Source organism: Panthera onca, chromosome F1 (genome assembly GCF_046562875.1).
Source record: "Panthera onca isolate mPanOnc1 chromosome F1, mPanOnc1 haplotype 2, whole genome shotgun sequence".
Taxonomy (NCBI): Eukaryota; Metazoa; Chordata; class Mammalia; order Carnivora; family Felidae; genus Panthera; species Panthera onca.
The window spans coordinates 50,552,150-50,576,649 of NC_138355.1; the positions used below are offsets into that span (position 1 = coordinate 50,552,150).

The following is a 24,500-nucleotide window of genomic DNA, read 5'->3' on the forward strand; positions in this document are numbered from 1 at the left end:
GTCAAATGAATAAAATGCAGTAACAATGAATTGCTAGAAAACGATCATGCACGTGGATGTTGTGACAGTATCATACTACCAATTTCTATATGTATCTTGTTGGGAACCAGAAATAGGTCATGGACTTCATGATGTACTGGTATAGAGAAATGTAATTTATGTAAACAAATGAGTTGTGGTAGAAGATAAAGAGACAAATGTGAAACACAGAAAAAGTAAATTTGACAGAAGTCAGTGGCATATTAGATAAGAGCAATAAGCAAATGTGAAGAGTGAAGGATGAAGAATAACTCCTGAATTTTTTGCTTAAGAAACGTAGATGATGGTGGTACCACGTATTCATGAAGAAGATATCCGAGAACAGAGATTTTACATCAGTTTTAAGATGTCTATGGCATATCCAAATATTAAAGAGACTGTTTGTATAAGATACCAAAGGTAAGAAGAGATGTCTGAATTGGGAATACAAATTTGAAAATCATCGGCACATAGATTAAAACTATGGAATGAGATAGTACAATCAGCACAATCTGTTGAAATTACACGAGAGGCTAATTCTCTCTCTCAAAATCACATGTAAGAAGATAAACCAGAGCTACGGGCCACCTATCCATTTCAGGAAATCTATGAAATAAAAGTGGAAAATTAAAGCTGGAGAAGTGAAGTATGCAATGTAAATGCATTAGAAAGAGGCAGGAAGCAGGGATATGTGCAAAAGATTTAATCTAAAAAGAAATGACAGGGGCGTCTGGGTGGCTCGTTCAGTTAAGTGTCTGACTTTGGCTCAGGTCACAATCTCATGGTTTGTGAGTTTGAGGCCCACATCAGCTCTCTGCTGTCAGCTCAGAGCCCGCTTCGGATCTTCTGTTCCCCTCTCTCTCCACCCCTCACCCATTTGTGCTCTCTCGCTCTCTCAAAGTCAAAGTCGCTCTCTCAAAAATAAATAAGCATTAAAAAAAGATAGTTAAAAAGAAAATGACAGTCAGGTACAGAACTATGGCTCATCAAAGGCTTCTCCTCTCTAATCCACTGAAAAACATGTACTTTTTGTTAGTTATGTTCTCTAAAGAAATGTTTAGAAGTTGGGAATAACTTTAGACACTTTTGAATATTAAATTTACCCAGGGACTTGCCTGGCACAATTAGTGCCCAATAAACACATGGTGAAAGAATAATAAAAAGGAAACAATAATCAACAATGGAACTCTATACTTGAGCTACCACACTGGAGAGGGGAAAAAATAAATGATTCAAATTCTACCTACAAGTAACAGTTATTATAACTGCATAATTGCTGTCTATAACCTACTACACTGTCAGATATGTTTTGAGCATTCTTATTTTTTCAATTTTAAAAAGATAACATAATGAACATGTCACATATGACACAATATCCCTTCAAAACTGGGTAGCATCAGAGCACCTGGGTGGCTCAGTTGGTTAAACATCTGACTCTCAATTTTGGCTAGGTCATGATCTCAGAGCTCCTAACCTCGAGCCCCAAGTCAGGTTCTGCGCTGACAGTGTGGAACCTGCTTGGGATTCTCTCTCTCCCTCCCTCTCTGCTCCTCCCCTACTCGTGCGCGTGCTCGCGCTCTCTCTTTCTCTCTCTCAAAACAAATAAACTTAAAAAAATCTTTAGTAAAAACAATTAGGCAGCATTCCATAAGCAAACACAATAAACATTTCTACAACAGAAGAAAAATTCACTAATCAAGACAAACATGACAAACTGCTTAGCATCCACTCAAACCAGGTTTTATTGATGCTAAAAACTTATAAAAATTTATTTTTATTTACTTTATTTTTTGAGTGAGAGGACGGGGAGAGCATAAGGAGAAGGAGATAATCTTTTTTTTTTTTTTTTTGAGAGAGAGACAGAGAGAGAGCGCGCGCATGCAGTGGAGAGGGGTAGAGGGAGAGAGAGAAAATCTCAAGCAGGCTCCACACTCAGCGAGGAGCCCAACGCGGTGCTCAATCCCACAACACTGGGACAATGACTCCATACCAAACCAAAAGTTGGACACTCAACTGACTAAGCTACCGAGAGAGAGAGAGAGAGAGAGAGAGAGAGAGAGAGAGAGACAGAGACAGAGACAGACAGAGACAGAGTCTTAAGCAGGCTCCATTCCCAGCATGGAGCCCGCCCAGTGTGGAGCCCAACATGGGGCTCAGTCTGACAACTGTGTGATCATGACCTGAGCCAAAATCAAGAGTCTGATGCTTAACTGACTAAACCAACCAGGTGCCCCAATTTTTGCTTTTAAAATGATGTACAGGCGGGTGCCTGGGTAGCTCAATCTGTTAAATTTCGGACCCTTTGATTTCGGCTGAGGTCATGATCTCACCATTTATGAGTTTGAGCCCCACATCAGGCTCTGCATTGACAGCACAGAGCCTGCTTGGGATTTTCTCTCTCTCTCTCCCTCTCCCTCTCTGCCCCTCCCCTGCTTACTCATACACACCCTCTCTCTCTGCCCCTTCCTCACTCACGCGTACTCTCTCTCTCTCTCAAAATAAATAAATAAAGTTTTTTCAAATATAGAGGCGCCTGGGTAGCTTAGTTGGTTGGGCAGCTGACTTCAGCTCAGGTCATGGTCTCATGGTTTGCGGATTCATGCCCCATGTCAGGCTCCGTGCTGACAGCTCAGAGCCTGGAGCCTGCTTCGGATTCTGTGTCCCCCTATCTCTCTGACCCTCCCCCACTAGCACTCTGTCTCTCTCTCTCTCAAAAAATAAATAAACATTAACAAAATAAATAAATTTAAAAAAATAAACTTTTCAAAAATAAAATAAAATAAAATAAAATAAAATAAAATAAAATAAAAATAAAATGGTGTGTAGGGACTGAGAACCTATGGGAGTCAAGCAGTAAGAGAAGACCTCACATGGATGAGCAGCAGAATATCTGTTACGAGACATTAGTTCACATTAATTTCAATCAGTTTAATTGCCAGTGCACCTCGGTAGAACAACTGAAAGAGAATGTTAGAATATTAAGAGTTGAGAAGACTCAGAGTTCCTTTATTTACATATGATCTTCCCCAAGGCCACAAAACTGGCTGGTAGAATCCAGCTCCCTTAACTTCATTTTATCACATGATATATTTGAACAACCCTGATTTAGGTATTAGTGCCTCTCCCTACCCCTTTCCTTTGTCTGCCAAATGATTTTGAGACAATGATTTAGAGAAATGAGAGACAATTTTACATTACACAACACAAAACTGGGTTAAAATCCTCACTTAGGTGGTGGTATTTACTCTCTTAAACTCTTTCTGAATTTTTAAGGCAATCTTCTTTAGACTGACCAACTATAACCTCCCACCCTCCTTTCCAAAGAAAAACAATTCTGTATCAATCATTCAACTACCTCTACAGTATCTTTCTACTTCAGATGTTATATTTTTGGGGGCCAACTCAGTTCCTTCACTTTCTTCCTTCCTAAAGAGAGATCCTTCTTAGCTTTTCCTGGTTTCTGGCACTGAGTACATGGAAGGTATTCGACTAATATTTATTGAATTTAATTGCTCTTCCTTATACTCTTTAAATTTTTTTTTTAATGTTTCTTCATTTTTGAGAGAGAGAAAGAGTGCAAGCAGGAAAGGGGCAGAGAGGGAGATGCAGAATCCAAAGCAGGCTCCAGGCTCTGAGCTGTCAACACATAGACTGATGCAGGGCTCAAACCCATCAACCGCTAGATCATGACCTGAGCCAAAGTCAGACACTTAACTGACTGAGCCACCCAGTTACCCTGCTTCCTTATACTCTTATAATGGCTTTTGGTAAGGTTCTCTACTTACTATTAGTTTTTTTATTGTTTATTTATTTTTGAGAGAGAGAGAGAGAGAGAGAGAGAGAGCAGACACACATGAGCAGGGGAGGGGCAGACAAAGAGGGAGACCCAGAATCCAAAGCAGGCTCCAGGCTCAGAGCTGTCAGCACAGAGCCCAACACAGGGCTTGAACCCATGAACTGTGAGATCATGACCTGAGCCAATCAATGTCTGATGCTTAACCAACTGAGCCACCCAGGCACCTCTATGGTCCTCTCGACTTAAAAACAGTCTGACAGTCCTGTCATCTGAAATAAATGTATCCAATGTTCTCCAAATTCAACACGTGACTAATGGAGCATTCTTCTTCCCTACTCCTTCTCAAAAACAGGAATGAGAAAGATTTCAAACAAACTCACTGTCATTAAAAAAAAAAAAAAAAAAAAAAAAAAAGCAAGTATTAGTCGTGTCAAGATCCAAATGTACAGATCCAGGACACGGTGAGACAGCCTACAAAATTATTCCAACATAAGCCACATATAATCTTCACACCATACTTCTAAAGTGTTTCCAGAAATATTTAGTATATATAACCTACATAATTTTAGGGTTAGCTTGTAAATGTACTATGAATAAAAACACATCCAAATCCACACTACTGATACTGCCAAATTTAAGAGGAACATCGCCTAAATTCTTGCCTGTGCCTTTCTGATCCTTTTAATTTTTTTCACAGCATTTTCAACAGCACTAATGAAGTAAAAAAAGACATGTGGTATAGCCTAACACTGTAATTACGCTAAATATAAAAATAAAGCACACACCAAAGTCAAGCCCAAAGCACCTAAAATGGATATAATGTTGGTATCTACATGCATTTATAAACATCAATCTTTTCAGGAACTAGGAAGAGGGAAGAAAAATATTTCTAACATAACTTCAATAATGCCTTTGTTTACCTTACAAAACCTGGTTACAGAAACTTATATGATCAGTAACACAGACATCTGATAGTCCAAGAATCAAAGCTACAGAAGAGTCTATTAAAATTATGGTGCTATGCTTCTAACGGGGGGCCGAAAAATCACATCCACATGTACTCTCAGGGAACTCAAACAAGGAATTGGTGAGGGGATGGGTACATATAGATAGCTTTTTAAAGGGACTCCTGGGTGGCTCAGTCAGCAATCGACTCTTGATTTCAGCTCAGGTCATGATCTCATGGTACATGGATTCGAGCTGTGCATCAGGGTGCAGAGCCTGCTTGGGATTCTCTCTCTGCCCCTCTCCCACTCACGCTCTCTCAAACTTAAAAAAACATAAACAGTATTTTTCTAAGAATGTAAAAACATTTTAAAAAAACTTTTCTTTATCTCTTCAACTATACCTATTGTTTTCAAATAAATGTTCTTATATTACTTTATAAATACTTTAATTAAAAATTCAATTCCTGCACAGCATTATACATATCAAAAAAATTTCACTGTGATCATTAAAAAACAAACAAACAGGGGCGCCTGGGTGGCGCAGTCGGTTAAGCGTCCGACTTCAGCCAGGTCACGATCTCGCGGTCTGTGAGTTCGAGCCCCGCGTCAGGCTCTGGGCTGATGGCTCGGAGCCTGGAGCCTGTTTCCGATTCTGTGTCTCCCTCTCTCTCTCTGCCCCTCCCCCGTTCATGCTCTGTCTCTCTCTGTCCCAAAAATAAATAAAAAACGTTGAAAAAAAAATTAAAACAAACAAACAAACAAACAAACAAACAACAACAACAAAAAAAGAAAACAAAGCCAAAGTTTTATATTTTTACCTGGTCTTGGTACTGGCTGTGCTGCAGGAGTCTGGGTCTTACGGGCTGATGCACCCTCCTTTAAAAGAATAAAAATTGACACATGATGCCAGAGATCCTTTACATAATAAACACTTTAATTACTGCAAAGAAATTCCATATTTAGCTCTCATTCAGTCAGCCCCTCTACTGACCATGCTATGATCCCAAGCATTAAAAAACAAAACAAAACCAAAAAAAACCCCTCATTTATCTTTTATGTTATTGGTCTTGAAGCAGTAATAGGAATCTTTGGTAGAAAATAAATTTAAACTGTTCATTACCACACAGTAGTTACCATAAGCATGTAATATTTTTCTAATATTCAATGATTTGCTTAAGTTGACAATTTTAATATTCTCAGAAATATCATTATCCATTTTAAAATCAAGTCAATCTTTTTTCCATTGAACAATTTCAAAATAAATAAATGATACATAATCTCACACTAGAAAGATGTAAGTAATGTTACTTTGGAACACATTAAAAAAACCCACAAACATTTCAAATTAAATGCCTTTAAAATATTCAGGGAAAACAATCACATTTATAAAGATGAGATTTGTTACATTTAAGATCTGTTATGTTTATATACTCAGGAACAAATGCCTCTGAAATGTTTAAGATCTTAAAAAGCTATCTATACTGTACAGTTTACTGTCTTTACTTTACAGTTTCAATCATATTCACACCAAACTTTTCATTATAACATTTTTTTCCTTTTCTCTCTCTCTTAAGTAAGCTTCACGCTCAGTGCAGATCACAACATGGGGCCCAAACTCACAACCCTGAGATGAAGAACTGAGCTGAGATCAAGAGTTGGACGCTTAACCAAATGAGCCACCCAGCCAACCCTTCATTGTAACATTAAAAAAAATTTTTTTTTAATGTTTACTTATTTTTGAGAGAGACAGAGTTGAGTGAGGAGAGGCCGAAAGAGGGAGAGACAGAATCCAAAGCAGGCTCCAGGCTCTGAGCTGTCAGCACAAAGCCTGACACAGGGCTCGAACCCACGAACTGTGAGATCATGACCTGAGCCGAAGTTGGACACTTAACCGACGAAGCCACCCAAGTGCCCCTATAACATTTTTAATAGAAAGCTACAAATGTAAATTTCAAAACAACTAGTAATTTATGGAAATCTTACTCTAGTTGTACTCAAACCAAATGAAATTTGATAACTAGCAGGGAATTTACATAAATCCATAATAGAAAGCAGTTTTAGAATCACAGAAATATTTCTAAAGAAATGCTCCTAATTAATATTAATTTTAACCATAATACATTCTCTTCAAAACTTAATGATTTTACTATTTAATGATTTTACATAGTAAAATCATTTGGAATGGTAGACTATTATCACAGGTTTTTTTAAATAAACTAAATCAATTAAAGAGATTTTAGCTTTCCATACCATTGTTCCTGCATAAAGAGGAATAAACTAGATATTATATAATAAACATGAAAATAAAATAAATGTTATCCATATTACTTAGAAACCCTTATATGAAAATGCTGATTCATGGAGTGAGGTTTGAATACCCACAGAAACAGAGAAAAAAATAAATGAGACGGGAAGAAAGATAATGAGCACACACATATGCGGACATCTTTCTGTCTACATTTGACTATAAGGCTGGCTGGATCCAAATCAAAGCTCTCTTTTTTTTGAACAGAGTAGATGAAGTTCAGAATCACTAGAACACAGCACTAGGTGCAAACTGAGAACCATCCAAACCAAAACTAATTCAGCTGACTACTAAAATATACTCATACTATATGACCAGCTATGGCTATTATAACATGGGTCAGCAAAAAGTACAAGCAGATATGAGTACTATGGGAAAAAAAGTATTATCCGTTACAAATCATAACTCCTAAGTATGTTTATCTACTTTTGAGGACACTTAAAACTGGGACCCCTTTAAATGACAAAAATGGGTATTTTCTGTTGCAAAGTAAGCTATCATTGTTTGATGACCTTCTCCTTCTCCAAATTACTCCTTTTTGGCAATAAGCCTTTTAGGTTACTGGGGGAGGCATATGTCCTACGCCAAGTCAATCAAGTGTTCTCCCTCGGGATCTGTTTTACAAATTAGAACTAGCAAGTTATACCTCTAGTTGTATACAAGGCTACAGGGCAGTAAACTAAAAATTACAGATGATCCTACCTTTTGACTCATGGGAGAACACCCATCTATGAGGGACAGAATGACACTAGTATGCAAAAAAAAAAAAAAGGTGGAATATGACATCCCTTATAAAACCTATCTAGTTAAAATAGACTGCATGGCCTATTCTCCCCCTACCTCTTCTCGATTATGTGAACCTTTACAATTCTTCATCTCACCACTCTATGCAATTCTACACACACCTTACCTCAGTTAGTTGAGCAGTTTGTTAGTGTAACTGAAAAGAGTTTTATCCAATTTTGTCTTCTCAGATGTACTGAAAATTTTGAGTTGCCAAAATCATTATAACACTGCTTAATTTTGTAGTAAACACAAATAAGTGTAAGCGTAAGTGCAAGCACACATTCACACATTTTCTCTCTCACACCCACTGTGTATACACAGCTATAAACCTACCAAATAGGAGACTATGGGCTCCATGAAAAAGAGGGAAGAAATCTTTGCTAATCATGTCATTAGTTTATGGCTGTTTTAGGGCTCCCTAGCCAACACTAAGAGCTAAAAGTTCATTCCACTCTGATCTGCACTCTTTTGAAATAAAATTATAGAACTCATTGCATTAAGAACCTCATAAACCATATAAAAACCACCACCCTTTACTCTAAAGATGAAGAGACAGAGGTGAAGTTTTCCAAAGACTACAAAGTGGTATATCTGGCATACATTAAGAAACAGGAATAATAATTTGGCAGTAATATGCAAGAGACTGACACTTCTACATTTTTAAAGATATTTGGATTGGGGGAAAAAATAATACCCATCTGGGAAAATAAAGTATCAGCAAAAAAAAAAAAAAAAAAAAAAAAAAAAAAACAACTAAAAGAGCTGACAAATTATGCTAACTGGAGAGGAAAACTTGCTTTCTCTTGAAAAGTCAGAACCATTACAATTTCTACTCAGACTTGAGGCATTCCAGAAAAGAAATAACTGATAAAGAATGGAGTGGGGTGACAGAGAAGTGATCGAATCATTTTTGCAAAACACAACAAGACAAAACAGAGTATACTGTTTATAATCCTTACTTGCCTTATTTTAGCAAGTGAGAAAAATCTAAAAATCTTCTGTTACTGGGAGACAGAATATTGGTTGCTGCTTAAACAAGTAGGAAATAATATAATATGTAATATCATAAGAAAAAGATGTGTAACAATTGTCAGTATGAAAAAGAATACATTATATTTACTCAATTTGGGAAAATGCTATTTACATGCAACTTCATGAAACACTGAAATTCTAAATGAAGAATACAAACAGAATATATACGCAGACTCTACAAGTTTATAATCTACCCTCCTGACTACTGTATTTATGATGGCAAAAGTACACTGAGTGAGTCCTTTAAAGAAAAGTATTTTGGAAAAGCTATGTACAAAAAGAAAACTGTATCTCTATAGACAAATGACAATGAGGCTGAAAACATAAAAGATTTCAAGAACAAAACACAAATTATAATCACAATTCTCTTTCTAAATCCTACTATAACCCAGAAGTATATGCATACAATGTATGCCAACATGGAAAATAGAAAACACATTCCTAAAATATATCTATAAAACATATAGATTTGATACCTATATCAATTCTTCATTGCTCTAGAATTCTTTACTTACTTGTCTATTTCTCTCAACCAGAATGTAAGCTATCTTAGGTCAGGGACTGTCTATTATGCCTCCAATGCCTATTCCAGGTTGCCTGGTGCATGGTACATCCTTAAAACTACACATCAACTAATTAAAACAATTCCATTTGCCTTAGAACTACTGACTCACAACTATTAAACTGTTTTAATCTGTTAAATAAAAGTGGTAGAAATATCATAAAGGATTATTGAGAGAATTAAACAACATTAATTGTTGTTTATTCATTCCATACATATTGTCATTCCATACACATTTATCAAGAGCACTGAGTACCAAATAAAAAACTGGGAATGCATCAGTATAAACAAAAGCAAGTATTTCTTCCTGCCTTCATGAAGTTTTGCAATCTAATGGAAGAGACCAGTGAAGGAATGAAAGTTCAAAAATTATAAATATAATCACATATACATTTACTTACTTGTAATATATATGTGTATTTTCTATTAATGTGTATGTGTATATATCTATATGTGTATGTTCAGCTCAGTTCCCAAAATAAAGAGCAACTAATAATTATTAAACCAACTTCTTTCCATAAAGAAACATTCTTTATAAGAAAAGAAGTGGCAAACCAAATTCAGCAGCATACTAAATTCAGTAGCATATTAAAAAGATTATATACCATGACAGAGTGGCACAGATTCCTGAATGCAAGGATGGTTCAACATGAAACTCAACAGATACAATATATCACATTAACAGAATGAAGGGAAAATACATGATCACTTCAACTGATGCAGAAAGAGCATTTGACAATTTAATACCCTTTCATGATTTAAAAACAATACATACCCACCTTAACAAACTAGGAGAGAAAGTAAACTTCAATATAATAAAAACTTAAGCATGAAACATCCAAGCACCTAACATCATACTCAGTGGTGAAAGATGGACACCTTTTCCCTTAAGATCAGGAATAATATGTCCACTTTGACCACTTCTACTCAACATAGCATCTGAAATTCTAGCCAGAGCAATTAAGATGAAGGAAGGAAGGAAGGAAGGAAGGAAGGAAGGAAGGGAAGGAGGGAGGAAGAAGGGAGTAAAAGGCATCCAAATTCAAAAGGAAGTGATAAACTTATCTTTTTGCAGATGACAAGATTTGTATGTAGAAAACCTAAATATTCCACAAAACCTGTTACAACTAATAAATGAATTCAACAAAACTGCAGGATACAAAACAAAAACATAAAAATCAGCTGCATGTCTATACACTAACAACAAACAATCTGTAAAAGGAATTATGAAACAATTCCATGTTTAATAGCATTAAAAAGAATAAAATATTTAGAAATAAATTTAATCTAGGAAGCAAAAGAATTAAAGTCTGAAAGCTATAAAATATTACTGTTAGGAAATTAAAGCCATAAATAAGTGGAAAGAGATCTATGTTCATGGACTGAAGAATTAATAATGTTAAGATTTCAATTCTACAGATTCAATGCAATCTACAGATTCAATGCAATCCCTATCAAAAACCCAATGGTATTTTTGCAGAAAGAAAAACCCATGCTAGATTTCATGTGGAATCTCAAGGGACCCCAAACTAATCTTAAAAAAGGAAGAATAAAGTTGGAGGACTCACATACTCTTCCAGATTCCAAAACTTACTCAAAGCTACAGTAATCAAAACAGTGTAGTATGGGCATAAAGACAGACATATAGACCAATGGAAAATACAGAAAACTCTCAACATATATGGTCAACTGATTTTTGACAAAGGTACAAGACCATGCAATGGGGAAGGAAAGTCTTTTCAACAAATGGTACTGGGAAAACTGGATATCCACCTGCAAAAGAACCAAGTTGAATCATTATCTTACATCATAGGCAAAAATCAACTCAAAATAGATCAAAAGGTGTAAATTCAAGAGCTAAAACTGTAAAACTCTTAGGAAAAATACACAGTAAAAGTTTCATGAGATTAAATTTGGCCTTGATTTTGTGGCTATGATACAAAAAAGTACAGGTAACAACAAAAGAAAAAAAACAGATTAACTGGGCTTCATCAAAATTGGACTGCATCAAAGGGTGCTATCAGCACAGTGAGAAATCGACCCACAAAATGGGAGAAAATATTTGCAAATCATTATCTGATAAGGGGCCAATATCCAAAATATATAAAGAACTCCTACAACTCAAAACCACAAGACAAACATTCCAATTCAAAAATGGGCAAAAAAACTTGAATAGACATCTCCCCAGAGAAAGTGACAATTCTCAGTAAGCACATGAAAATATGCTCAAATATCACTAATCATTCAGGAAATGTACATGAAAACCACAATGAGGTACCACTTCTACCTGTTAGGACAGCTAATGTCAAACAAGCACACACAAAAAACAAACTGATAATGATGTGGAGAAACTAGAACCCTTGTGCATGGCTGGTAGGAATGTAAAATAAGCAGCTGCTGTGGAAAACAGTACGATGGAACCTCAAAAAATTAAACATAGAATCACCATGTGATCCAGCAACTCCAACTCTTGGTACAGAACCTAAAGAATTCAAATCAGAGACTTGCACAGGTATTTGTATACTGATGTTCATAACAACATTATTCACAATAGCCAAAGGGTGAAAACCCAAATATCCACTGACAAATGAATGGATAAACAAACTACAGTTTACATGTACAATGGAATATCAATCGGCCTTAAAAACAGAATGAAGTTGATACATGCTATAACATGGATGAAAATCTTAAAAATACTAGGCTAAATGAAGTAAGCTACACACAAAAAAACAAATACTGTATGACTGCAATTACATGAAGTACCTAGAAGAGTTTTAAATTCACAGAAATAAAAAGTAGAATAGTGGCTACAGAAAAAAAAAAAAAAAAAAAAAAAGAATAGTGGCTACAGGAGCTGAGGAGAGGGCAATAGGAAATTATTTAATGTGTACAGAGTTTCAATTAGGGATGCTGAAAATGTTCTGGAGACACAGAGTAGTGATGGTTGCATAACATTATGGATATACTTAATGCCACTGAACTGTGTACCCTTAAAACATTTATAAACATGTATGTATATATACCCACATATTTATATAAATACATATATATAATTCAACAATAAAAAAATCTTCTTAAAAAAGTATAAAATATGCTTTAAAAATAAACATAGTCGGGACGCTTGAGTGGCTCAGTCGGTTGAGTGTCCAACTTCGACTCAGGTATGATCTTACAGTTGATGAGTTTGAGCCCCACGTCAGGCTCTGTGCTGACAGCTCAGAGCCTGGAGCCTGCTTCGGATTTTGTGTCTCCCTCTCTCTCTGCCCCTCCCCTGATCATGTTCTGTCTCTCTCTGTCTCAAAAATAAATAAACATTAGGGGAAAAAACTTTTTAAATAAAAATAAACACAGTCCAATTACAAATGATGGCAGACTTTTCAAGGGATGTCTACTGAGACAACACCCAATTTCCCCTTTTCAGAGCTGGACTATACCCACAAGGGATAAACTCATGAACTACAGTGACCCTATCAAATCTTCTCTTCTTTGGAATTATGAAATCCATACTGAGATATGCCCAGCAATGTGAGCTACAGTTATCTGTAGCTGTAGCCTGTAGCCAGACTGGTTTTAAGGAGGACTGTATATACAAAGGACCAGAGAGCTGGGGTGCAGATGCAGAAAAAGTGACAAATAATCATATGGCACCACACAGAAACAGAAAAGCTTCTTTGATTCCTGAAAGTTTTCTAATCTCTCACTGTGTTCTTTAAGAAAGGCCAATTTATATTTCTCAGTCTTGGGTTATGCAGAATATTCTTGTACCATTATCATGTATTTCCTTTTCTTCCTTTGGCTGACTTGAGCAAGTTTCTGCTATGTGAAATCAAAGAAGCATAAAGTAAATATTTTAATCTCAATGAAGAAAAAAGAAAAATTCTATCCCTATCCAAATCCACTCATAGAATTAAAACTTTGACCTGGGAATATACATCTTCTTTATAGTCACAGACAAAACTGAAATACAAGTGTTAATGAATAACATAAGAAGATATTCATTGATTAAAAAAACTAAATACCAGTTTTCCATTCATCATTCTCTAGAATGCTTCCAGAGGATAACTGTGAAGGTTAATTTTATGTGTCATCTGGGCAATGGAGTGTGCAGATAATCTAGTTAAAACATCATTCTGGATGTGTCTGTGAGAATATTTCTGGATAAGATTAAATAACACTGGAATCAGTAGACTGAGTAAAGCAGATTGTTCTCCCCAATGTGGGCTGGCCTCATTTAATCCACTGAAGAAATGAACAGAACAAAAAGGCTGAATAAAAAAGAATTCACTCTCTGCCTGGCTGTTGTCAAGGTGGAACATCAGGACTCAGCCTCAGACTTGAGCTGTACCATCAACTCTCCTGGGTCTCCAGCTTGCTGACTGCAAATCCTGGGACTTTTCAGTTTCCACAACCACATGTGTCAATTCCTCCTCATCCATTCATCCACCCATCCACCCAATCCATCTAATCCATCCAATAGGTTGTTTCTCCGGAGAATCCAGACTATTACAAATACAGTAACTGAAATTTGGATCAAAAGAGAGGAAAACAGAGTGAGACAAAACACAAGATCTTTAAAGGGGCATTCTTATATAATGGGAAAATGTCAAAATTTTTTTCATTTATTTATCTACAGATTAAAAACTTATATCCACATAAATGTCAATGAAATATTTAATTATAAAACTGCAAATCAGAAACAAACAGAAGTATGGGAATTGATCTCCTTTAATATCAAAATCAATAATGGTCACATACCTTTCTAGCACAAATGAGCAATTCTTTTATATGTGTCACTAAGGTTTAATGCACAATGTTCTCATTTAAAACTGGTGGGCTTGTTTTTATAGTGGCAGAGGGACTGGGTAAGGGATCATCTGCATAACTTATGGGTCCATAGACTAAAAACTGATGTAATCAGAGGCAGTGTAAATCAGTGCAAAAAAACTTGACTTAGAAGTCTTATATTCCAAGGGCACCCGGTGGTTCAGTTGGTTAAAGCGTCTGACTTTAGCTCAGGTCATGATCTCACAGTCAATGAGTTCAAGCCCCACGTTGGGCTCTGTGCTGACAGCTCAGAGCCTGGCACCTGCTCCGGACTCTATGTCCCCCTCTCTCTGCCCACCCCCTCGCTTCTGCTCTCTCTCTCCCTCAAAAATAAATAAATGTTAAAAAAAAAAAAAAAAAAAAAGAAAGAAATCTTATATCCCAGGTTCTAGTTCTGGCTATGACATATTAAAGTGGGGAGCTCTGAGAAAATGACATCTCAGGGTCTTCATGAACTTGCCTCTAAAATGAGGAAACTAGATTTCTAATGATTAAAAAGGCCTAATTCTGCTCTAAAATTCCATTATTCTAATATAAGTAATACCCTGTCACTAGGAACTATGACACTGCAGTACAACCTCAATGTCCAGTTAAATGATTAAGTTTAAAGACATAATTCAACATGGGCTTCTTGGTATAGCCATAAACATGTGCTCTTCTTTTGTTCCATGTGAATAAAAACATAATATTCTCCTGCCCAGCTCCCTCTATCAAAGGGTACATGTTTGGAATTAGCTAAACTTGGTTTTTTGAGAATCACATAATTATAGCTACTGGGAATAGAGGTAGAAAAGAAAATAACAATATTTTAAGCTTTGAAAGAAACCATTCAACATTTTACCATTTAATATAATTCAATAAACTGACTGAAGAAGCCAAAATAAAACACAGACGTGTATATATTTAACTATTTGACCCCCACATTCCCAACACAGAATCAACTGAAATGTTCTGCAACACTACAAATGCCAGAAATTTTAATAAATATAAAATCTGTGAAAAATTTCAGAGAAAATATAGAAAAAATTCAAAGTCAGCTAACTATGAGAATATGGAAAAGAAAGAGACTCAGTATATTAGTAAATGATCAGGGAGATGGTAAAAAATGGATGGTACAACAGAAACAAAAATTTTCATTTTTCACGTTTTGGTTCACTAAAACGCAGCAACTGTATTATTTGTGAGACATCATGTTATTTATCTGAAGGGAATAAAAATACTAGAAAAGCATGAAAAATTAAGAAGATAAAAATGTAATGCAAACCAACCACAACTGGGAAGATCAAAAGTATCAAAGGAGTGAAACTGAGGGATGCCACAATGAATTGCATAAAACAATTTCAAATGGTTTTTGAAAAAAACTTAACTATATAATATTTTCTTTCAGGTATTTTGTTATCTATATAATAATCTACGTATCCATTAGCTCTATCAATTCCTTCAATAAAAGGAACCTAATGACATATCTTATATCCCCCCCTGTAGCTTGCATATAAAAAATTCTCGAAGTATTTATTGAATATAAGTGAATCCTTTAGGTATCTTCTAAGAACCTGAAGAAGGGGAAGAAAATCAAACCCTAAAGTTAAACATTACCCCTTCCTAATCCTATAACCTTTGCCTGCCTCTTTTCTGCTTTGCAAAGTTTCTTTATACTAAAGTTCCTATTTCCAATCAGATCATAAACAATCACTCTGAAGAGAGCTCCATGAATTTAGAATTAAGTATATTTACGCTCCCAGCTCTTCTCAAAAAAGCCCTTTGGGGAAAACATTCTATTTACTTACTTGTTACTTGTTGCTTTCTTTCCTTAACTACTGAAGCTATTAAATAAAAAGTATTTTCTGATACTAATAATTCATATGTGAATAATTATGCTTCTTTGTGAAGTTTTAAGCAGTTTTAAGTTTCAACATACTACATCTACTTGAACTTACAAATTGTTTGTTATACTTTGTAATGAATTAATAGTGTTTAAATTTTTAAATACTATCCATGTATTCAGTTGTAAGGAGTTAAGATGCTTGAAATAACTTATTCAAAGATGCTGACCTAGTGAGCTTCACACCCCTATCAAACTCAATATGTCTCCTTTGTGTGAGAAATATTACACATTGATCCCTCTAACAATCTGAAATGAAATGCACAATATAAGCAACCTATGTATGTAATGTAATGAAAATCAATATCCTAATACAAAAATGAAATTTTATAAGAAATTTATGATAAGCACAAGTATTTCAATGTGAATCTCAGAAATTACACCAGAAGACATTATGAATTAATCAAATACTAGTACCCATTCAAAAAATCACAGTGAATGTAACAATCACACATGTCCACAACTGGTATACTCTACTGGTTAAGTCAACTACTATAAGCATCACAGCCACAGGCAACAGGATTTTCGAAATGGCCAAGTTCAGAACAAAGTTGAATACAATCTTCAATATACACTGTGGTGGTATACTTAGGGAAATTCATTGCATGTTAAAACTTTACAGAATATACTTTGCATTTCAATTATGTTCTAGGTTCATTTAAAATTGTACCACCCACTACAGACCTCCTTCCCTGGCCTCACTCACTAAATGCCCTTCAATTATTTTGTCAACCAAAAATATTTCTAGAATACCACCTAGGAAGTATTATTTCTCCATTGAGAACCAAAGCTCTAAACAAGAGCATCTCCCGTGCATCAAATAACAATTGTAAGAAGCCAGCTGATTTATGCTTAACTGAAATAGCTATACTACTAAGAAACTGAAGAATATACAGGCATAATATAAACTACTACTGATTTTCATGCTTATCTTTTCCCTTAGGATCATTAACAGTTTGTATGAATTAAAACTATAAGGATATTGATAATTAGTTCTAAAAGTGACCCTTAAATTTGGCTCTGCTTTCGAGTCAAAAGAAATTCTTAGGCAGTATGAATATTTGCTGCACAAGTTAGTGAAAACTGAAGAAGAATAAGGCAGGCAAACACTGACACTTGTGGTCATTCTGAGATTGCTAATTTACAATCAGGCTAATTCCTGCTTTGTAGGTTCAAAGAAAAGTAAAACTGGTTCATAAATCATCTACTGACTTCAAAGGAAAATTATAAACTCTTAATGAACACAGTTAATTTTTCTTCAAAAAGAGAAAACTACTAATAAAAAAAATCCAAAAATATGCCATTTGTCCATATCTTACATACAATGAAAAAGATTTCAACTGACTTTAAGTCAAAAGATATAAACCTCAAGCAAACATTACTGTGCAGAACTGTTGACTGATCTCAATTAAAACTAAAACTGGTCTCTAAATAACTATGTCAAATGGCATTTTTCAGAGTACTATGGTGGAAATTACACATGATCCAAAACATTAAGATTTTTCTCCAACATTGGAAAAAAAGAACTAGTTCTTCATGTGAGCACTGGCTGAACATAAAAAACTCGCTGGCATTTAGGGGCCAATTCCTCATGCTAAAGCACAAACAGGAATGAAGACCAATGTAGGGAAAACCAGATTCATGTCTCCTCTTCTCAAATTATTCAAGGATATTTACTCATTCTCAGTGAATCACCTTGCCATGGTTGAATTGTTATCCCCCACTCCCTTTTCTTCATTTTTTTTTAAAGTTTATTTATTTTGAGAGAGAGAGCACAAGTAGGCAAGGGCAGAGAGAGAGGAGACAGAGAATCCCATGCAGGATCCCTGCTGCCAGCCCAGAGCTCAATGCAGGGCTTGAACTCACAAAAACCGTGAGATCATGACCTGAGCCGAAATCAAGAGTTGGACGCTTACCGATTGAGCCACCCCAGCACCCCTCTCCCTCATTCTTTTTACCAAGGACATTTAGTTGAATTTATACAGAAAGTAGAATTCCATGAAATGACTTATCTTTACTATCAGTGAGCAAATCTATACCTATTTTATCATGTAATAATAACTCAAAAGCTACTAACCACATGAATAAAGTAACAATTACTTCTGTACCCAATAGAAATTAAGAGTCAGGAGGCACTGCAAATCCTGTCTTTAAATTCTGTCTCCTAGAGAACTACTGTAGACATGCCCAGGAAAATCCAAAAAAACAAAACAAAACAAAACAACAACAAAAAAATACTGGACAGTTCTGGCCAAAACAAACAGAGTAATAACAACCTACTTCTTCCATCAGGGATGTGTTATAAGATTAAAAAGTAGACCTATGGAAGTAAAAATTACAAGGCATTTATGACTATAAAACTTAATAAAATAGCTGCCAGTTTGCTGAGTGTGACAAAAGAACATGTCACATTTACTGAGAAAGTTTAACCATAGAATTCAGATGTTAAAAGAAACTAGACTAAAGGAAGAACTTCTACAAGCTTGCCTGTCATAAGATTTTTACAGTTTCTCTTGGCTGGAAACATGCAGGTTGCTAGAAAAAGTCACTAAAGGAACTTTTATCTCATGTCTGCTGTTTTTCTGTACTTTATGTAAAATGCTTAGCTAGTTTAATTTAAACTTAAGAAACTGATGGCAGGTGTACCTAAAGTTTAAAGTACATTCTGATTAAGTACACAGGCACCTTTTTATTAGTTTCTAGGAGTCTCTTTTGCTACATTAACCCTTAGCAAGCATAACTGAAACAACAGTCTGCTGGGAATTCAGGGGCTCCAATCAGTACTGGGAGAACCATTAACCAGTAGGTTATCTAATAACGCTCTCTTAATAATCAAGATCTATAATAAATCCAATGGGACATGAAAAAAGAGCCAAATCAAAAGAAGTAGCAAAAATAATTGTCTTATCCTTCCCAGAGAAAGGATAGGGAATATGTCTAAGACTCTGTCTCCCTAATATTTAATAAACTGTGCCTAACTACATATATTGGCAAAAAACAGTTTTATCAATATGTATTTGATAAGTGAAAATATAAACCAACATCCATTTATAATTCTATGAATGATTTCTGGGTATGCTGTGCCACTCCTATAAAAAACTCCCCACAAGTTCTCCAATGTTATACAGTATAATGGTTAAAAACAGTGCATAAAGACTTACATAATCTTGCTTTAATTCCCAGCTGGACTCTCTTATCACTAATTAGCTGATATCTGGGATAATTATTTTACAACTCTAAGCACTGGCTCATCTTTAAAATGGGTATTCTGATACTAAAACTATTATGAGGAAAAAAATTCTTTTACCTAACAATTTAAGTAGGCTTAGCATGTGATCTGATTTTGGGTAAATAATAGTCACTGCTGCTAGCTGCATAGTCAAATCCTATGTAAGGAATTACTGATAAATACAATACTGATCTTCTAAAATCCACTTCCACTTGTGTAAAATACATTATTTTAAGTAGGCACTTAAGCCTCATTCTGCTACCTACATTTAAGTAAAAAAAAAAAAAAAAAGTAGTGAGCATGTAATATGAGTGGACATAGGAACTAAAATAAAAACCTGGCTTTCAATTTTCTCCTTCGTATTTAACTAGGAAAAGCCAAAGCTCTAGGCCTTAGGCTTCCCATTTATAAAACTCTTTAACATTCCTTCTAGCATTTCTGGCAAAGTTGCAAATACTCCTTAAAAAAGAGGAGATTCCTACAAGTACTAAACACATGTCATCAGCTACACTAAAAAATAGGACAGGCTCAGATCTCTGGAGAAGGATCTCCTCTGAGCCCACCGGTGGGCTTCCAAGATCTCTGAGTGCCACTTGGTTTTTCCACCAGCGTTCCAGCCTGGTTCCATAACATATTTGGTTCCCTGACTGGGGAAACCCAACTGCCCTGGCCCACTGTTGCCACCGGTTTGGGAGAGGGGCGAGGGGTGACAGAATGAGGAATTGCAAGGGAGAAGGTGTGCCCTGCCTGAATTTCGGCAGTCTCCTGCTCGGTTGCCTCAGGCCAGCCCCATTCCGCTGTCCCCTCTGGACTCAAGGAGACTTGGCAGGTGAGGACCTGGACCCGACGTCAGAACCGGTAAGGCCGGGGCCCCAATCTAGTGAGGCCCACTGGCAAGAGTGGAAATGGGACCTGATCACTCCCTGGAGACAGACCTCAGATGTCTTACAGGAATTCTGTGGGAGGGAATGTAATAACCTCTGGTGTGTGTGTGTCAATGTGTGACTCTGTCTGGCTCGCCTGCCAAGTTCGATTCTGTGGCTCCACAGAGGGGCACCCTTAAGGTTTCCAAAAGCCCACAGAGCCTGAGTGGGCCCGTGGGTGATTCTGTGGTGAATAGCATACAGTCTATGGCGGCATCGGGATGGGGAAGGTCCAGCCGCCAAAAGGGGGGAAGCCCAGAGCCCCCCCTTAGCAAAATACCAATGTGTCTACTACAAGGAAAAGGGAAAAGAATGAGTGCCCGAATCGGAAGGGGCCTCCAAAACCCAGCCGTTATCAGAAGGAACCTTGAGAAGGGGGCCTTATTGGTTTGGCCGAGATAGAATCAGATTGAAGAGGACATTGACTCTCTCTCTGTTCCTCTGCCTAAGATGTGAGGGCTTCTCCCTCGTTCATTTCCCGGGTTAACAACTGTAATTGGAGCCAACTGTGGTTAGTCTACCTCGGGATGGAGACTTTAAGGAATATTCTCAAGCAGTTGCTGAAACTCTATTTGTTTTGGGGAAATTCCAGCTCTTCACTGGCCTGATGTGGACTCCCTATTTCCACTTTGGTGAAAAAAACATGGCGTCTGCTCCTCTGTCTGAGCTAAGGTTTTCAATCGGGTTTTCCTTCTCTGCCTTCTGCTGGCACCTTGCCTCTTCTGCCTTCCCCTCCCCTCCTGTTTCTGTGCCAACTTGCATGTGGTCCACATAACGGGTTCCTATACCATCCTCAGTGCCTCAGGTACCACTGGCTCCTCCTCCCACCCTCGAGGTCACGGAGCAAAGTGCATCCCCCTTGGACCACCCACTTCAGAAACCTCCACTGGTGTCCCAGGTGAAAATTGACAATGGGGAAAGACTGATTGACTTTTAAGTGGATGCAAGTGAAACTAATTTAAGTTTGTTGGTTCTGTCTTTAAAGTTATCAGCATTAAATATGAAACTTCCATTCTACCAAGGTTGACTAAAGATCAAATAAGCTCATGTTATCTCTGCTGCAATTTGTTAGCAAAAAGATGACTTAAAATGATAGTTAATTTTGTCTATCCCAAACTTTTCATGGGTAATTGCTAAGATATCTTTCAAATTGGTAACCTGAAACTTTAAAGTTTTGATTGCATGATGCAGTGCTAAAGCTTTGATTACTGAACATAGGTTTGTGTTTTTAACTTCTTATTGCAGAGAAACTAAGGCTATTTGGACCTATTGGAAAACATGCATTGTGCTTAATTGGTTCGTGAATTTACCATCTGAAGTGTACCAACCCTGTATGTAGGAAAGTAGGAGGTATGCAAGACACATCTTTTATTGAGGGTAAAAGAAAATAATGTTGTCCTAATTGAGACTGGCTATTTGGAAAGAAATGGTTTGGGGACAAAGTTTGAAGGCAAAGGAAAGTTGTAGAAGGTTCGTGCAGGAAAATCTTTGGAAAGTAATTTTATGTGTGCTCAGGATGGACTAAGGTTGAGATGCATGGAATTTTAAAAGTACACTGGTATAAGGCTGAAATTCTGCTTTTCTCTCTCTTCAAAAGACAAAGTTTTCTTCGACTGTTGAAGACAATGTAAACAAAGGTTTTCTTCTCTTTTGACTGCCAGGAAAACCAAAGCTTTAGGTTTCATTTGTATCAGGTCTTTGACTGCTTAGTTAAAACTTCTCAGTGTTAAAGGAGCTAGATTTTGCTAACAACTATATAATGCTATAATAAATAAAGTTTTAAATGAAGTCTTTTTGACCAATTAGGCCCTTTTATTTGGGATGCTAAGTTGCTTGGAAAAGCACTGTCGCACAATGGTAAACCTTAGGTTGTACTGCACTGGTAAATGCTGTTAACTAATTACTTGAAGTGTTACGTGTCACAGAAATAACCAAATTTCTTTGCCAACTGCATCATAATGACCAATGTCTATTTCTGAGATTTTTGTCATTTAGATTTGTAAAAAGGACCTTGGGGACAAATACAGGTATTTGAAAGATTTCCAGAACTAAAAAGCTGCATTCAAACTGAACAAGAATTAGGAACATGGGACTAAATGAAAATGTTTGCTCTTCCAGATTAAGGAAACTTTCTCTTAAGATGATACACAGAAATGTCATAAAGTATTCATTTGTAAACTGAAGCATTTATCTTTTCTCTCTACCTTACACCCTCTGAAATACAAAAACTCTCAGTGAGTATTCTTTCTTTCATGGCAATTACAATTGCTTGCGTAAGTTCAATAAGAATCTGTTCATCTTGTAACAGGTCACCATTGGAAATACTGGTTATTTTACCAAGGCCTTGAATGGAATGTCATATTTGTGAGTGACATTCATAGACTCAGATTTGACCAGACAGCTTTAAGGAACTAGGGCTGGCTTTATGAAACGTGGAGTCATAAAGCCCCTTGGAAATGTTGGCTGAATACCTCGCTTACAGAGTTCCCAGCAGCCACACTAGGTGAGTAAAGGTCACTTCCTGGAAGGTGCAAGAACTTCAGGATATCTTGGGGACCTCGTGAAGAGGAATTCACCCAATTCTACAGGTACTGCAGGCCTGTCTGATGACAAGTATTTGGCTTGGCGTCTGGCCTGGAGAGACTACTAAAAGTTCAATCTGGAGATTCCTTATAAAAGGTTCCAGCAAAGCAAACTTTAAAAGATCCTCACGATCAATAGCTATTCTTGCTGAGCTTATGTAAATAATTAGGCCAGGTTTTGTTAAGACTGGACTTGTTCTACAAATGCATTGGTCTTGATTTGGCTATCTCTGGAAATGGGGGGTTTTAGAGAGAAAAAAACTGTGCTTCAACAATGCACCATTATAGATTTAAATTCTAGTTCTGTCTTTAAATGTTTGTTGTTTGCCTAAACTAGACAACTTGAGGTAAACTACAGAAAAATTGTCACAGTATTTCATGTATAGACAACCTTTTATGCTCATTATTCTGTGGGGATAATAATAAGACCCCATGGGTCCATCACTCCAGAATTAAGGCGGCCAACTCGGAAGAGTCCTCAACCTGGTGAAGTGACTCAGACCTAGTCAACCCGCTCAAGCTGACCCTCAAAAAGACGCTGGCCCCTGGGATCTTCAGCCCTACTCCAGCCCTACCCCGGAAGCTGGCTGGCCTGCACACAGCAGAAGCTTGAGGAATCAGTGTGTGAACCAAGTCCAGGTGCTTAGATGCAACTCTGCCAACCCTTGCTCCTTACCAGGGTCATAACCCTGACCTTGCTCCTTACTATTGGACTAATAGAGGCTGCCCCACAAACTGGACATCCTGGCTCCCTGCCCTGGCAGGACTCCTCCTTTCCAAAATTTTACTTGTGACCACCGGCCCCTATATTCTAAACACCCTGGTATGCTTCACTGCAAACACCACTGCTCGCCAAACTGCAACACGCATCTTAGCCATCCAAGGGTACCAACCCCTAGAGCCAAAGGGTGATGCCTACTAAAAAAGATTTTTGAAAGAGGCATCAAAGAGGGGAACATTGAGAAAATAAGTAAAGTTATGCACCAAAACATGGCCTACGGGACTGACATAAGCTCTAGTTCCTAGCTTAGAGACTCTTCTTCCAGGTTCTTCTTCCTGCCCTGCTTGCTGTGTGCACCAAATTACTACTAATGCAGAATGCAGAAGGAACGGACTGTAAATTGTCCCCCATACTTGTGCTTGCATCTCAGATCTCTGGAGAAGTATCTCCTCTGAGCCCAGCCGTATAAAATAAACCTCCTGCCTTCCAAGAAAAAAAAATAGGACAAAAATAATAGAGAAAAGGTAACAGACTTAACTGGGGAAGACAGGTGGGATAAAGCATATTTATGACTACAAATATATAGCTTAGGTTCTAAAACGATAAATTTTTAGGAGTTAATGTCCCTCAAGTCTCATAGGAAAAACTGATAATTCAGACTATTTAAAAAAAAAAAAAAAAAAGACCATGCCCCAGTATTTTGCAGAAAAAAAGCAAGGTGCCCAGGAGAGTAACCATACAAAGAAATATTTCAGAATAAGTATCTAGTGCTTACTAAAAAATCTTCTTGGAGGCAAGTTACTAAACAATCTTGAAATATTTGGACAAGTAAATATGATTAGTTAAACCTCATTATCCACCAAGATCCTGTACAAGTGTGCTGTATCCACTGC

At 36.8% G+C, this 24,500-nt stretch overlaps 1 protein-coding gene across 1 annotated transcript in view; it reads right to left on the reverse strand.

Moving 5' to 3' along the window:
• CDC73 (cell division cycle 73) overlaps positions 1 to 24,500 on the reverse strand; it is a 134,860-nt gene that overhangs the window by 41,084 nt on the left and 69,276 nt on the right. Inside the window, exon 11 of the mRNA XM_078441128.2 lies at positions 5,580 to 5,637. Coding sequence (XP_078297254.1) covers positions 5,580 to 5,637 — 58 coding nt within the window. The remainder of the gene's footprint in view (positions 1 to 5,579; positions 5,638 to 24,500) is intronic.